Raw genomic sequence first — 16,884 nt, forward strand, 5'->3', positions numbered from 1 at the left:
CCCCAAAATAGATTACTATGACTTTTTTCATCATCCTACAAAGACCAGCTTTCCAGGTGATTCCATACCTTCTCCACTTCCTTTCTCTTCTTGCACACCTAGTGTTTCTCAGGGCCCTTCACCTGATGAGCTGGTCCTGGTTATACTCCTGTTTTCATGCATTCCATGCTCACCAATACATGGCCAATGAGTGGTGGGAGAGGTAGCAGTGGGAAGATAGGAATCTGTGCCCTATATCAGCAATGGCTGTGAACTAAATGGTAGCTGGTGAGGACGCGCTTTTACAAGAGGCTAATCTTCATCCACGTCATTTTTTTCTGTTTAGTTTGTGACCCAAATCTTTGTCCTACACCACTACTCAACTGTGCAGAAGATATGAACCTTGTAAAAGAAAATGTATCTGGTCAATGTTGTCCAACATGGCATTGCGGTAACTAATTTTCATACTTCAAAGTTTTATTACAGTACAGTAATGTGTTCTGATCAATATAAATATGTTGATTTTTGCCTTTTAGAATGTAGCTGTGGAAACCTTGTTATGCCAGCTTGTGAAGTGGTAAGAACACACATTTTGAGTGAACTGTCATATTATGTAAATTAGTTTAATTCTTGCTTTATCCCCCTTATTTCTGAGTTGTCAGAGTTAATGAAATTATCCTTATTAAATGATACTGAAGTAGATTAAAGTAACATGTGCTGGTATCAGGGAGCAGTGAACCTTTTTTATTTATTTGAGATAAGAAAATGCAATACATTATTTTTTTCACTGGTGACTGAATCTATTAGTCTTATGCCTATTTGACTTCACTGGTCTGAAAATAAAGCAAAACATTGGAAAAAAAGATTACCTCCATATTGAGAGGTGTCCCTAGTGATTCTTCAAGAAATTGTGCCAAAGATGCATCTGTTGTGGAGGAAGAGGGGATATAAACATGTAACTGTACCTTCTTAAGAGTTATATGAACATTTTGTAAATAAGGAAATTGAGGTCCAGAGAGAGTAAATGACTGACTGAGATCTTCAGGACTCAAACCAAGGGTTGTTTTATGTGTGTGTCTTGTGTATTCCTTTATTCTTTCTACTTTGCCATAACTCTTTCATTTCTATTAAAAACTACAGCGAAGACATAAGTTTAAATAACAAAAGCAAGTTGAAACTGCCTTGTTTTTATTCCTGTGTTGGACTTTTTTTAGTCGTACTTCACTTTCCTCATCTGCAATATAAAAGTAATAACAAGCGTCCAGCTCTTGGTTTCAGGTCAGGTCATGATCTCACGATTTGTGAGTTCGAGCCCCACTTTCGGCTCTGCACTGACCGTATGGAGTCTGCTAGGAATTCTGTCTCTCTCTGTCCCTCCCCCCTGTCTTCGTCCCTTAAAATAAATAAATAAACTTAAAAAAATAAACATAATAACAATACCTGTATCAGATGAATGAAATAAGTTAATATATATTAAATATTTAGATAGTACTTGACACATAGAAAGAGCACAATAAGTATTAGCTATAATTATTATTACAAAATTAACACAATATATCATGGAGAACTTTCCAGGGAAGTTCACTATCAAGAAAAATTTGGAAGAAAGTGACAGGTTAGAATAATGGATGAAAGGAATTGAACTATTCCACATAGACGCTAGGATGAACATGAATAAACACACCAAAAGGTGAGGTAAGATACGTAGGCTAACAGGTAATGGTGACTCTTGCCTTGAGAAAAAGCTAACTGGAGGCAGAGCAAGGAACAATGGGAGATGAAGAACTATACAACTTGGTGTATTGAGGTTGGCTTTAAGGATGAGATGGAAGAATGTAGATGTTATTTATTTATTTTTTCTTTGCAGTTCTTCATTCAACTAACATTTGTTGAAAACCACTTTGTGTGGTGATGGGACCAGACACTTGAAATAGCACAGCCCTATTCTGAGGAACTCACTGCACATTTAATATGATAGGAGAGAAAGAGGGTCCTGCACAGGATGGAAATTATGATGAAAATTGAGTGGTTGAGTTAATTTTGCTCTTCCTGTGTAGCAGGATAAGGACAGTAAAACATTAGAGGGAAGTAGATCAGCCAGAGACTGTTACAGCCATTCATGAATGAGAACCTTGGGTATAGCAAGATCTGTATAGAGGGACTAGGGAGAGGTTGAATTTAGGAGGATAAAAAATAGGACCCTGGCCCTTTGTAACATGTGTGTAGGGGTGGGTGGGGGGGGGGAGGAAAAACGGAGAGAGAGCGAGCGAGAGAGAGAGAGAGAGAGCTAGAAACAGAGACACACACATACATGGACACACACAGAGAAATATCTACAAAATCTTTAAGGTTACAAGGCTTGCACATCAAAAGTCCAAGAGTCCTGGGTCCTTGGGTAAACACTGATCACCAAAGAAGCAGCTAAGTAGAGACCTGTGGTTTCACCTCTACCCAGCCTCATTCAGAGCTCTCCTGCTGGCCTGGAAGAGGTAATAAAGCATCTTGAGACATTTCAATAACTTCAAACACAAGATAAATCTAACCCTCATCCTATGGGATTTTGTGCCTACTGTGTTCTGGGTCTTTTGAAGTGTTTTTGGGGAGAAGCCTGTATGTTTATTCTTTAAACTTGTTCTGGTTGTTACCTTAACTCTGGGCGTGTTGTGTATGCCTGTGTGTATGTGCCCCTTTAACACCTGTCTTAGCCTGACCACCAACTCACCAACCACTTTACTGTCCATCCCTCTCTGTCCTGTTTTTTGTTGTTGTTGTTTGTTTGTTTCTTCTTGTGGGTTTCTACCATTCTCCACTTACCTTTTCTCTGTGTTCTTCTCCATCTCCAATATTTAGGCTAGATGCTGGCCTATCTAGCTTTTTTTCCAGCTCAACTTTCAATGTCTGAATATTAATTATGAATCAAAATTTCACATTACTCAATACTCCAAGCATCTGTTGAGTGCCTGCTATTTTATATATTAGCACTGTGCTAGGCACACAGAACATATGCAGTAGCTGCAATATTCTTGAACATCCTACCTGAATATATGTAACCACATGCATGATATAGTTTTAACATTCATGATTCTATACAAGCATTGACCTGACCCATCGTTCTTGAGTACCTACTCTGAATAGTTGCTAAACATTTGTTTCAGTGTCTAAGATGGTATATTATTTTAAATCACATCAGCTTATTCACATACACAACAAATGTATCTCAACCTAAAGAGTTTATGGTAGGCCTTTGCAGTATTTCTGTTTTTAAATAGCAACTTTATTGAAATATAGTTCACACACCACACAATTCAGCCATTTAAAGTATATGGTTCCGTGGTTTTTATTATGTTCATAGAATTCTGCCACCATCAACAAAATCAACTTTAGAACAATTTTATTAACCCCCAGAGAAACTCTGCACCTGTCAGCACTCACCCCTTATTTCCTCCAAACTTCCCAGCCCTAGGAATCTGTTCTAGCTCTAAAGATTTTCCTATCTTGAATATTTCATATAAGTGGAATCCTATAATATGTGGTTTTGTGATTCCTTTCACTTAGCATAATGTTTTCAAGGTTCATCTGTGTTGCAGTATGTGTCCACACTTCATTCCTTTTTACTGTTAAATAATATTCCATTGTTTGAATATGTCTAGATGTTTATCCAAATAAAGGTATACAATGGCCAATAGCACATGAAAAGATTCATAAGATCATTAGCTTTCAGTTAAATGAAAATCCGAACTACAGCGAGATATCACTTCACACTCACTAAGAAGACAGATAATAATACATGTTGGCAAGGATGTGGAGAAATTAGAACCTTCATATGATACTGGTGGGAATGTAAAATGATACATCTGTTTTGGAATACACTGTGAAAGACAAAAGGCTATATATATGTGTATATATATATATATATATATATATATATGTATATTATATGCCCCAGAAATTCCACTCCTAGGTGTATATCCATGAGAAATGAATACATATGTCCACACAAAAGCTTGTACATGACCATTCATAGCAAGCGCTATTCTCAGGAGCCAAAAAGTGCAAACAGCTTAAGGTGATGTTGTTACTGATTTTAAAGGAGAGGGATGCTTCCTTGGGAGTTAAACACACCAACTTGGAGCCTATGCCATGGGAGAATTTGATTTATTTTTCTAACTCCATGTTTCTAACATTTTATTTCCAATCCCTTTGGAATTGGGTAATAACTAAAAATCATAAAAGACCAAATGAGTTAATGTGTATGAAACTACAGCTTGTAAAGCACTATAGAAGGTAAGATATTATTAGCTTATGGGGAAAAGTACCCTTTATACGTTACTATGAATTTTTTAGAGTCATTTTTTACATTACGAATCAAATTAATTTTTTTTACTGACATCACATGAAAATAAAATGCCCTCAGAAAAAGTTGCTCTTTAAAATGCAATTCTTGAAACTTTAAACTTGGTCCTATACTGAGAGGAATAGATACCATTTCTGATAGGATAATGTTTAAGCATTGGTATGGAGGCATTTCATCGACACCTGAAGGTTATACTGCACTTGCTGTGTGTCTGCCCTATGGTAAGTTCTTTACGTGAATTCACCCATTATTTTTTCTAAAAAAACCCTAAGAGGTAGGCAATGTTATTATCCCCATTTTACAGATGAGGGAAGTGAGGAGAAGACCAGCTTAGCAACTTGCCCTAGATCACACAGCTTGTAGGCAGCAGAGCCGAGGTGGGCACAGGACGGCCTTATTCCTGAGTCCATGCATGCTATTCGTCACTCTACCATACTCTTTTGCTCCTGCTTTATATACTATGGCATCCTTGCTCCATGTAAACATCAGGACCTTGGGCCACCTTGATAGAGAAGATCAAGAACATTCGCATCAAGCACAATTTCCAGGATTAGCAAGTATTCTCTTATCTCCAATTGCCCGCTAGAAGCTCAGAACCAAGCAATATTTTCAAGTCAGTAAAGACCATAAAGATCATCTTCTCTACCTTCACTCCTTTAATAGATAAAGGAATTAAAATTTGGAGAGATTAAGTGCCGCCATCATCGTGTTTGTTGTGAATTTTTTTCTGTGGGCTGTTAATTAAATGACCACCGGGTTAATCAAAGCCTGTTCACTATCAAATATTTATTAAGCACCTGATATGTGTCTGGCTGTATGGTAGGGAACTTACTAAATTTATACTGTGTATATATCTTTACAGTTGTCATATGAGAAGCTGGGTAAGTCATGTTTAATAATAATATCTTTCTAACAGGGAGAATTTACTGCAGTAGATCAGAACTTTCAGAGTGACTGTGGATGTATACGGTATCTCTGTGGTAACTATGTTTCTTCTCACTACTAAATGCGATGAATACGATTTTTATCTGGTCACTATTAATAAATTAAAAAGTATTTTCTTTGAGTTGTATCACACATTTTAACCCATTTGATTAAGTGTGTGCCAGTTTTTGAGTATAAAAATTCATTATCATTTTTCAGTTGCCTCTTTTGTAATAGCTCTAAATGTTCTGATAGATACCTTAATGGGACAGAACAACAAATATGTTTTGTAGAGGCTTTTCAGAATTGAAAGTTGATTTTATGGTCCTTTTAAATACATGTATTTACTATTTTTACAACATCCATCCAGAAGTGAGAGACTTTGATCATTGTTCTATCATTATGCATGCTAACATTGCAAAGCATAGAGTTGGTTTTTCTACAACATAGCAAATCTTCATATTAAGTATTAATAGCTTAATAGGAAAAAAAGCTTATTCAACAGCTTTAAACTTGCATTTTTATATAAGAGAAGGCTTAAATTCGGTGTTAGCAAGGCACAGAGAGCTTCTGAGCTGTATTTTCATCACTTTCTAGCCTACCTTAATATGCCACTTTTACTTTGTATTAGCTACCTTAATCATCAAGCATAATGTATAGCACTATTTATTTTGCAGCACAACAAAATTGAAAAATTTATCTAAAAATAACCATTAAAAACCATGAAATGTTATACAATCCCACCACGAAAAGCCCTACCACTGTTGATTTGGCTTTTGCCTCATTCTATATCTACTCCATCAAATTGTCATGTTATGTTTCCAGAAGAGAGAACAAACAGCTTGATGATCACTTAGATCTAAAATTCTGGAATCTGCTATAAAGTATAGCTTCTGAAGGCAGTTCAGACAGTAAAGAGTGGGACTAAATGTGCTACATTCATTATTAAGTAAACTCTTGAGTTATTAACAATATATAAAGGGAAAGATCGTTATTGGTTTTGAAAAAATTACACATCACAGTGAAAACATAAATACAAGTTCCATTGAATGATTAATAAAAAAAATCCTCAAAATAGTACTTTTCCTTGACTGTTTTTCTTTTCTTAGAAAAGTATGAGGTGTGTGTATTTCAAGAAGTATCAGTATTGAATCCTGGCCAGTCTATGATAAAGTATTTGGAAGGGGACTTTTGTTATACAGTGGAGTGTCTGGAAGAAAAAGATAACCATACAGGCTTTCACACTCTGAATTTTACAATGGTGAACTGTTCAAAAGAATGTGACATTGTAAGTATTCTTTGTAAGTCATTCTGGTGAGAGTTAAATTAATAATAAAATGGCAGCTATAGAATTTTAACTGGTGAATATTCCATAAGTTAAAAGTATACACTTGAATAGTTCAGTAATCTAGTAATGTCTAATGTATATAATGCATATTTTCCTTTCCCTGTGTACCATCTTGAGCCTTATTATCTATTTATCTATACAGCTTACTTGACCTGCTTAATGAATCTTGGCTGCTAGATGTAAAGGTTAATATTTACTTCATTTCTAAATCATGAAGTAAATTATTATTTGAAGTGCCTCAAATTCAACCTTTTAAATGCTTACAGGTGTTCTGAGAGAGCATATAGGTATACTGGGAAGCACTTTCAGAGTGGATTCATTAAAACTACTGGTATTGTTGTGAGGCTAACTAAATGTACTGTCATTATATACAGCACCAGGTATATACTCCGTCTCCAAGTGATTATGATTGCTGTGGTACCTGCAAAAATGTATCCTGCAAATTTCAAATGGAAAATGGAACATCAGTTATATATGAGGTATGAATTCCTTAGTCCCTAAAATATGTTCCTTGGAGGGTAGCTCTCTGTGCTATTTTCTTAAGATGTTCTTAAGTCCAGTAAGTTTGAAAACTATCAGACACACACACACACACACACACACACACACACACACAACTCTACACACAATAAACACACTCATATGCAGCACATAAGACACAGTTACATTTGTTACATTTTAAAGGTTCTGATAATTCCTGCTGTAAAGGAATATATTTAACTTATTTCTCACAGATATTTTATTATAGATTCTCACTTTTTTTTTTTTTTTACAGATGTGAGGAATGGGCTTTGAGAATTGCTTTTTTCTAATCTTAGAATAAAGGGGGAAAACATTATTATTTTATTCACTCCTTTAAAATGAAGCATTTTAATGGAAATATGAAACTCAAGGTGTTAGCATGTTATTATTTCAGGTATTGAAGATTTCAATGGGTAAATAAGAAAAAAGATTGAGTATTTGACAATTTTTTTTACAAAGAAGATCTCAAGAGTCAGTAATGCTATATTACACCTTTCCACCAAAAATAATGAAATAATTATTCAGAATTTTCCTGTTATCTCCGAATAACTCCATATATGTTTGCAGACTGACCTATTCCTTCCTTAGACTAGAAAATGGAACTTTCTCATTTTAGTACATCACTCATAACATTTAGTACATTTCTCATAACTTACATTACCTAAAAGTAGTTCACATTTGTTGTTGCCATCCTTAGGTTTTTCCATTAATAGTTTAATTACCTAGAGGTCTTACTTCTGGTGTTTTTAATTACATGGGATTACTCACATACCCCCAAAACAGATTTCTCCAATTCTGTTCATTTTATGAAATAAGATTAACAATTGTCTTGTGCCATAGCCTATGTTTCACAATTATGCACACACTAGTGTTACTGATTTAAATAGTTTTGATATTGTTTGTTTTATCACAGTGACATGTCTATTTTATTTTATTTTTTTTTTAATTTTTTTAACGTTTATTTATTTTTGAGACAGAGAGAGACAGAGCATGAACAGGGGAGGGGCAGAGAGAGAGGGAGACACAGAATCTGAAACAGGCTCAAGGCTCTGAGCTGTCAGCACAGAGCCCGACGCAGGGCTCGAACTCACAGACCGTGAGATCATGACCTGAGCGGAAGTCGGACGCTTAACCAACCGAGCCACCTAGGCGCCCCGACATGTCTATTTTATAATATATTATATTACATTATTATATTATATTGTTTATTTTTGAGAGAGAAAGTGTGTGCCTGCGAGTGGGGTAGGGGCAGAGAGAAAGGGACAGAGAGAATCTTAAGCAGGTTCCATGCCCAGCCAGAAGCAGGGCTTCATCTCATGAACCTTGAGATCATGACCTGAGTCAAAATCCAGAGTCAGACTCTTAACCAACTAAGCCACCCAGGCACCCCTATAATATATTATTTTAAGGAAGGAGTTTTGAAAATGGAAGCTTCTAAAGTGATGAAGACATAGGTGTCAGTGAGGGAAAAGGAATCAGAGTGTACTTGAAAAAACAGTAATTTGGGGCTTTTAGTAACAGGGCAACATAAACACTGTTATCAATAATCCAGGAGCCATCTGTGTATATGACTAGTATTTACAGTGGGTAGCCTGAGATGTAAATAAAAGATTAAATTATGTTCAGAATATTTAAGTTTATTTATTGAGGGGGGCCGGGGAGAGGGGCACACAGAGAATCCCAAGCAGGCTCCACACTGTCAGCGCAGAGCCCAATGCAGGGCTCAAACTCACAAACTCACAAACTCAAAAACTGAGCCACCCAGGCACCCCTGTTAAAATATTTTTTTTTGAGAATTCTGGGGTGCGTGGGTGGCTCAGTCAGTTGAAATTCCGACTTCAGTTCAGGTCATGATCTCACAGTCCGTGAGTTCAAGACCCACATCGGGCTCTCTGCTGTCAGTGCAGAGCCCGCTTTGGACCTTCTTTCCCCCTCTCTCTCTGCCCCTTCCCTGCTTGCACTCTCTCTCTCAAAAATAAATAAAATCTTAGAATTTAACAAGTAATGCAATCAAGGTAAATGTACATCTGGATCGTTAACTCCTGGCTCTTTCGAAGATAAACTTTAGTTATCTAGAAATCTTATTTCTATGGGACAAGTAATTTTTTATTTCAGATAAATAAGATAGTACTATTTGAGCTGAATATTAGAATTCTAATTTGAATTTGAATATTTTATTTCCTTTTATACCTGGACTTGTAGATCTTTTCCAGTTGAGGTTCCTAGAAGACCTAAAGATATTTATAAGTTAAAATGGAATCTGGAGAAAAAGAAGTTCATCCAAATTCCTTACTGCACAAGGAAACTGCAAGCCAGAGTTTGGCTAGCATTTTAAAATGTGGGTTGTAAAATAAAATTAGAAATCAACAATTACAGTCCAATAATTATGTTATAATTATGTTCAACTGATTTTATTTCTAAATAAGAATTCTGAAATCAGGAATGAAATAAATAGTTATTATGTTTGAAAATTTGTTAAAAGAATAGGAATGTGTTTTAAAACAACCATAAGGCATATAAAACTAGGGCTATAAATCAATAATCACTGTCCTCCAAAGACTTTTTAATTTTTTTGGTGATAAGGGAGTAGAAGGAAGAATAAACAAATCTCAAGAAAGGAGGCGTGTTAACTAATATGGTTTGTTGTTTTATAATTAGTGAGGGAATATTAGAACAAGACCTTTGACATTTGGCCAAATTGGATAATTAATCTTGTAGTAGAAACAGACACTATTTGTTTCTTTTCTCTCTATTGCTTTATTTCACATTTGCATCTCAGATCTAGTTTGAAACCAGACACACACACACACACACACACCATATATGTATTTTTAATGCTTTTAGACAAATTTGGGGATATTTCCAGATAGACATTTTATGCCACAAGAAGTTCTCTGCCTCTTGACTTGGATAGGAAATATTCTACTTAAAAATATACCAGATTTGGGGGCACCTGGGTGGTTCAGACAGTTAAGCACCTGACTCTTGATTTTGGCTCAGGTCATGATCTCATAGTTTGTGAGACTAAGCCCCACATTGAGCTCTGTGCTGACAGCATGGAGCCTGCTTGGGATTCTCTCTCTCTCCCTCTCTCTCTGCCCAACCCAGCTCACATACATGCATACTCTCTCTTTCAAAATAAATAAGTGAACATTAAGAAAAGAGAAATACATCACATTTTAATAAGCAAAACAGTAATGTTCTCTTATTTTTAGGAGGGAAGTACCTGGCACTATAATTGTACCACATATGAATGTGTTAAGACTGATGAAGGGACAATGATTCTCAACTACAGTATGGTCTGTCCCCCTTTTAATGAGACTGAATGCAAAATGGTTTGTACTTTTTTACATCTAAAAAAATATAGTATTAAATATAACTTAGAAAATAATATGTTTTCCAAGGTAGTACATACATATGTAGTGGCTTATTTATTTTGGTGTATGTTTTATTTTCATGTAAACATCAAAGCTCTATTCAGTTTGCCATTTTCAGTTATAAATGGCATTCCAAATAATTCTGATTCTCCCTGAATTAACATTGTGCTATCTCTAGGGTTTTAACATGTAGATCAAATAATTATTGAAAAATCATTTGATCAGCAGACTAGAATCTCTTTCACCATGAATTAATAATCTATTTGAGGTGGGCCAATTTTATTTCTTAAGCACACAGCCAGATTTATGATGTCATTCACTTTTTCATGCATGCTGGCCTAAGTGAAATTTGTCTTAGCTTCTCTGAGCACAGGCCATGGTGGAAGTCGGCACATGTCACAGCATTGCTGATCCTTTAGCTTAGATATCCCAGTTTCTTATTTTCTCAGAGAAGAGTCCATTGGGAAAGTAGATTTTTGGGAGTGATACTTTTTCTTATAAGGCCCTTTGTAGCGTTAATTATTCAGAAGATAACAATCCCTAATGAAAAGTGCGCTCTATTCTATTGTGTAGGCAATATTTTTCTTCAATGCGGAGAAATAGCATGGTCTTATTGATTTTTTTTTTTTTTAAAGATGTGCTCTTTTAGTGATGGTGGCTAGCTGGCTGGCTAGATAGACATATATAGTGAAGTCACAGGATTTCAGCTCTGGAAAGAATCTTAGGCGTCATCTTATTTCACAGGTTCATTTTTATAGCCAAAATTCTTTTTGCTTAAATTGCAATTAATAAGTTACTAAAAGCAATGAACAACTTACTGTAAGAACTCAAGATGTAATTAATAAAATTTTCTTAATCAGGTAAGAGTCAGTCATCCTGAAGTGGGGTGTTTTTTTTTGAATAATAAATATTAATGAAAGGATACATCATTTTAACATTTAATTATATTCAGGAACTTAGTCTTGTCTCATAGAATACGTTTGGTTATTTCAAGGAGTTGAAAATATAATGACTTCTATTTAGAGTACCTATAAAACTTTGTTCTGGTAAGTTTTTGTGTGTGTGTGTGTGTGTGTGGCATTTAAAATGTGTTATAAGAAATAAATAAATAAAGTATTCTTTTAAGTAAGTTAATCTTTTTGCACTTTTTTCATATTACTAGTAAAAAAATAACCAAAATTGAAACAAAAATATTTGCTCCTAGTTTCAACAACAAATTCTTATTAGAAATAGTTATATTTCTATCATTTTCTTATAAAGGCTTTGTGATATTTAGTAAAAATACTGAGAGTTAGTTTTCTATGTCTAGTCTAGGAGGAAATGAACAAACACTGTGAGTTTTGACTTTATTCCTTCTCTCTTCCTAGAATGAAGGGATTGTAAAGCTTTATAATGAAGGCTGTTGCAAGATCTGTAAGTGAGGACATATTACATGCATTAATTTGATAGATTAGTTTTAATTCCTCATGGTGACTTTGATTTTTTTCATAAAATTCAGATCCTATAATGCAAGGAGAGAAGCACATTTTATAATGTTATTACTTAAATGTCATGTGGTTAATTATTTTGTCAGTCTTCTGGAGTATGAATAAAATATTTTTAATTTAGATTAATTTTAATTTAAATATTAGAAATTTCTTCACTGTTGCATTTCCCAAAAGGTATTGCATGGGATTTTCCTAGATTTTACGTTTAAGAGGTGTCTGTGGTATCAACTTTGCTTGGAACATAAAGTTAAGTAGGTTATGATGAGAATGGTATTGTGACTTCAGTAAGGACCTTGGATTCTATAACCCCATGTTAATTATTAAACAAGTAAGTACTTTATGTTATCTGAGGGCAGACAGCGGAAATTCTATGCTACTGACCACAATACTACCATCTATTACCTACACTGTCAACACTATTAAGCCCACTGCAGAGTGTATTGCAACTAGTTTTCACAACAGTTCTGGGAGGTTAGGTGGGAAGGTTGGTATGGTTTCCCCTATGGATAAGGAAATGAAGGTTCAGAAAAGTTGATGGCTCCAATCAGTAATGGATTTAGGCCTGTCCGATGCCTGGGTCTAGGACCTTTCAATTCTGCCAAGTCAGAATAATACCAAGCTACCTCAGTTTCTCCCATCTGACATGTAAGGACTTGTGAAATAGTTTCTGCCTTGGTATCACAGAATTCTTGTCTTCAGTCTTTGCTTCTGGGTGACTGGGCTATCTTGGAGAGACTGGATGTTGGATACTATTGCAGGTGCTGTGTAATAGCAAAGTGTGTTGCAATAGTCTTTAAGGAATGAATAGGAAATGCCTCTTGGTACAAATAAGTTCAGCCAACTAACAAATTTATGCTGTCCCAGTTATATTCATTGCACAAGTGAAGTTATCAAACTGATTTCTATTAAGTGCCTGCCATGTATCAGACACTCTTTTAGGCACTGGGACTATGATAGTGAATGAAACAATACCTGCATGCCTAGTGCATATTATCAAGAAGGGGAAGAAACAATGACCACATAAATATATACTATTATGTCAAGTAGTGATGAGTGATACAGAGGAAAATAGTACAGAATTAAAGGGATAGAGAGTGGGGGGCTAGGTTGCTAACTTAAGTGAGTGGTTAGAGAATGCCTCTGTGGTGAGGTGTCATCTGAGTTGAGACTGAATGTCTTTGGGAAGCCAGCCTGGAAGAATAAAAAGTATTGAAAGCAGGGGAAATAGCAAAGATTGCTCAAGCACAGGGGTGAAGGCGACAGAAAGAAGATTGTAGGTACCTCAGAGGTCACATTAAAGATGATTTCTTTTTGGCTATTCTTTCTTCCTACATGAGAATAGAAAGGTTAATAAAGTAACTAACCACTGAGTGAAAGCATCACAAGGTACACACCAGTTTGCCCCTGTCACCAACCCTGAACCTCTAGCCAGGCTATAGTTGGGAGGCTGGGGAAAGGAGAAAGAACAAGTATAGGAGTCTGAGGAAGAACCACGAATGAGATGGAGGAAAACCAAAAGAGGGTGTTTTTAAGAAGCCAAGTGTGAAAAGTGTTTCAAGGAGGAGAGTGTGGGAGACTGGATCAAATGCTCCTGAGAAATTAAGATGAGAGCTGAAATGTGACATCCAAAGCTAGCACTTTGAAGGTCAAGAGTGACCTTGGGAAGGACAGCTTAAGTTCGGGCAATCTTTGCTACACCTCTCTGCTTCAACGGGAGTAATTTAACTTTTATATACTTTGCATGTTGGAATTTCATATGAGCACTTAAATAAATATTTTGTGGCTAAACTTAAATAAATAGTTTGGAAACTGGAGATCTAATTCCGGTCTTTTGTGAACAAGAAAACTCAGCAGAATGATCTGCGTGAGTTTCCTAAAAGTAGCAAAGCAAGTTAGTAAGAACATTGGTCTTTTTGCATCCTGATTCAGAGATTATTTGCATATACTCTTATATAGCATTAAATATATTTTCTTGGATGTATTATCAAGTGATAGTCCATCACATATACAGAAGCATATTAATATATCATTAATTAATATAAAGTCTTTTAATGTGAAGTCATAAGAGATCATTTCAGAGCCGTAAAATCAAGTATAATATGACTCATCCATACATTTCAAAAAGGTTGGTAAATAATTCAATTATATACATGTATGATTTTATATTAAAACCTATTAAGATAAAGTGGTTTTAAGTCTGTTTTTAATTTTAAAATAGATATATGTGTATATGTATAGATGCCTAATTATGTACATGTATATATACTTCTACAATGTCTCATTCTAAAAATCATTTCATATTTTTAGAATTTTAAGTGTATATTTTATCTATATGTAATAAGCATAGGCTAATGCTAGCATTATTGCATGCATGGAATGATTTATGATTATGATAACTATTCTAGGAGAATAAGATAAAGAGATAAGTATAAATTAAAAAATATGAGAAAAAGCTATTTGGAAACCGAAAACAAATATTGAACATAAAATATATGAGGGGAACTTTTAAGTTCATCTTAATATAGAAATATATATTCTATAAATATATATATTATTTACTTTAATATATTCACATGTTTAATTGAATTAGAGAAATAATGTGACATGGGCCTTCAGATGAATAAATACATTTTATATTTTATCAGGCAAACGAGAAGAAAGAATATGCCAGAAAGTGATCATTAAATCAATCATAAGGAAACAGGACTGTAGAAGTCAAAACCCTGTAAGTGGAAAATATAATTTGTTACATGAAAAGCATGTGTCTTTCCAAAAGTACATGCATCACAGCACTAAATGTGTTTGTAAGCCAAAAAAATGCCGATAGTCACAATATTTAACTTTGAGACTATTTGTATAGTCTAATATTAAAATATTCTGCATAAATAATCAATAGTTCTGAATCATAACTGCAATCTAGAGAGATAGAAATTAACGCTAAATATATTTGACTACATATTTTCTTAACTATGCAATTTTACTCAGCAAAAAAGTCCTAGTTCTAACTTTACCCTGTTTGATATGACCTCTCCAATGCTTCAGTCTACATGCATCATGATATAATATAGATTACAATAGAATCATTAGATTGTGATGAACATTTTACATACACCTGTCTAGTTGTGTATTCACATTTATTTCATAGTTTAATTTACATCAGCCTTGCTCTCTTAGGCATCACCATGGTATATCTCTTTGATTTATTCAAGTTACTAGTTTCAACCTGGTATTTTTTGCAGTCTTCTAACATATAGAAGCTTGAGAGTTAACGTGATAATAAAGTTTTGCTGTCATTTGATTTCTTAGTAGAATCAAATAGCCAGTTTTTAAAATTTTTGAGAATTCTCTTCTCATTGTCTCTCCTTATAGATAAATGTTGCATCTTGTGATGGAAAATGCCCATCTGCTACCATATATAACATCAATATCGAGAGCCATCTAAGATTCTGCAAGTGTTGTCGTGAAAATGGAGTGCGAAACTTGTCTGTGCCTCTGTATTGCTCAGGAAATGGCACTGAAGTCATGCACACTCTTCAGGAACCTGTAGACTGCACATGCCAGTGGAATTAAACTTTGGGATTCCAAAAACTCTATTCAAGAATCATAATTTCAAGTGAAGTTAACTTTTAACACTATTATTTAGGCACTGGAAGATTTATTCTGTTTAACAATAATGTATTTTTCAGACTATTGGGATATGGCAATTGAACACTTGGCATAGAATACATACAATTTACTCGAAAAATATTAGATTTATTGACTTACTCTGTTTTAGAGAATCAAATGACTTTAAGTTGTTCAGCTGAAATGCAGTTATGTATATAATTGCAATATGCCTCAGCTCTGGGATATTTTCATCAATTAGAAGGTTACTTTGCAGAATTCTTTCAGTTTCACCCAATAGTGGGTTGTTTTTTTTTTTACAAAGTCTGCCAAAGCTACCTAAATTAAGATAATGGTACATTTGGGGGCACCTGGTGGCTCAGTCAGTTAAGCATCCGACTTTGGCTCACTCATGATCTCATGATTCATGAGTTTGACCCCACATGGGGCTCTGTGCTACCAGCTCGGAGCCTGGAGCCTGCTTTGGATTCTGTGTCTCCCTGTCTCTCTCTCTTCCTCCCCTGCTCACTCGCTCTATTTCACTCTCTCTCAAAAATAAATAAAGATGAAAAAATTTAACAAAAAGATCATAGTATTCTTTTATCACTACTGTTTAGTCTGGTAAATGTATCACATACTTTTTAGTCAGCTAAAATTGGCATCTGGATAGTCATAAAGAGTGGGATGCTTAGAGACAGATCATAGAACTACAGGACTCTAAGTTATATAAAGCTTGAATGAACATTAGGGTTGTTACTGCAAATTTCTCTCATTATGTGGGTCTATCAGATCACCAGAGAAACTGTGTGACTTGTACACAGTCATTTGGTATGACAATACAGTGAATTCTTATTGATAGTTGGGTTAAGTCTTTTATATTCCAGTCCTATGCTCTTTTATTTTGAACAGTAGAGTAAGGTGTCTATCACAGAATTTTTGATTCTTAAAGAGTTTGCTTTGCATAGAATTAAGAATTTTAAATTCAATTTCCTTTAAAGTAAGGAAAAAAATGCCACACACACATATGTATATACAGATATATAATAGTTATCCCAATAGGAAATGGAGAAATGTAGCATCAGTTGCTAAATATAGAAGGGATATCTTAGACTTTTATTTTTTATACCATTAAAACTGTTATTAAATATGTTGTTACTATTTAACATTTAATTAACTATTTGCTCTCTCATGGATGTATGATTTTTGATACATAATTGCAAACGATTGAAGTTGTGTGCTGTTTTGCTTTCCATGCTGCTGCTTTGCCAATGAGGAATGAAATACAACTAT

The 16,884-nt window shown here is 34.7% G+C and overlaps 1 protein-coding gene across 1 annotated transcript in view; it reads left to right on the forward strand.

Annotated features, from left to right (window-relative positions):
• OTOGL (otogelin like) overlaps window positions 1-15,710 on the forward strand; it is a 139,949-nt gene extending 124,239 nt beyond the window's left edge. The window contains 9 exon segments of the mRNA XM_049626004.1: window positions 326-430; window positions 516-556; window positions 5,250-5,313; window positions 6,367-6,545; window positions 6,980-7,084; window positions 10,343-10,462; window positions 11,872-11,917; window positions 14,637-14,716; window positions 15,361-15,710. Of these exon segments, the coding sequence (XP_049481961.1) occupies window positions 326-430; window positions 516-556; window positions 5,250-5,313; window positions 6,367-6,545; window positions 6,980-7,084; window positions 10,343-10,462; window positions 11,872-11,917; window positions 14,637-14,716; window positions 15,361-15,561 (941 nt within the window). The 3' untranslated portion in view covers window positions 15,562-15,710.
• The last annotated feature ends 1,174 nt before the right edge of the window (window positions 15,711-16,884 follow it).

Source organism: Panthera uncia, chromosome B4, assembly GCF_023721935.1.
Source record: "Panthera uncia isolate 11264 chromosome B4, Puncia_PCG_1.0, whole genome shotgun sequence".
Lineage (NCBI taxonomy): Eukaryota > Metazoa > Chordata > Mammalia > Carnivora > Felidae > Panthera > Panthera uncia.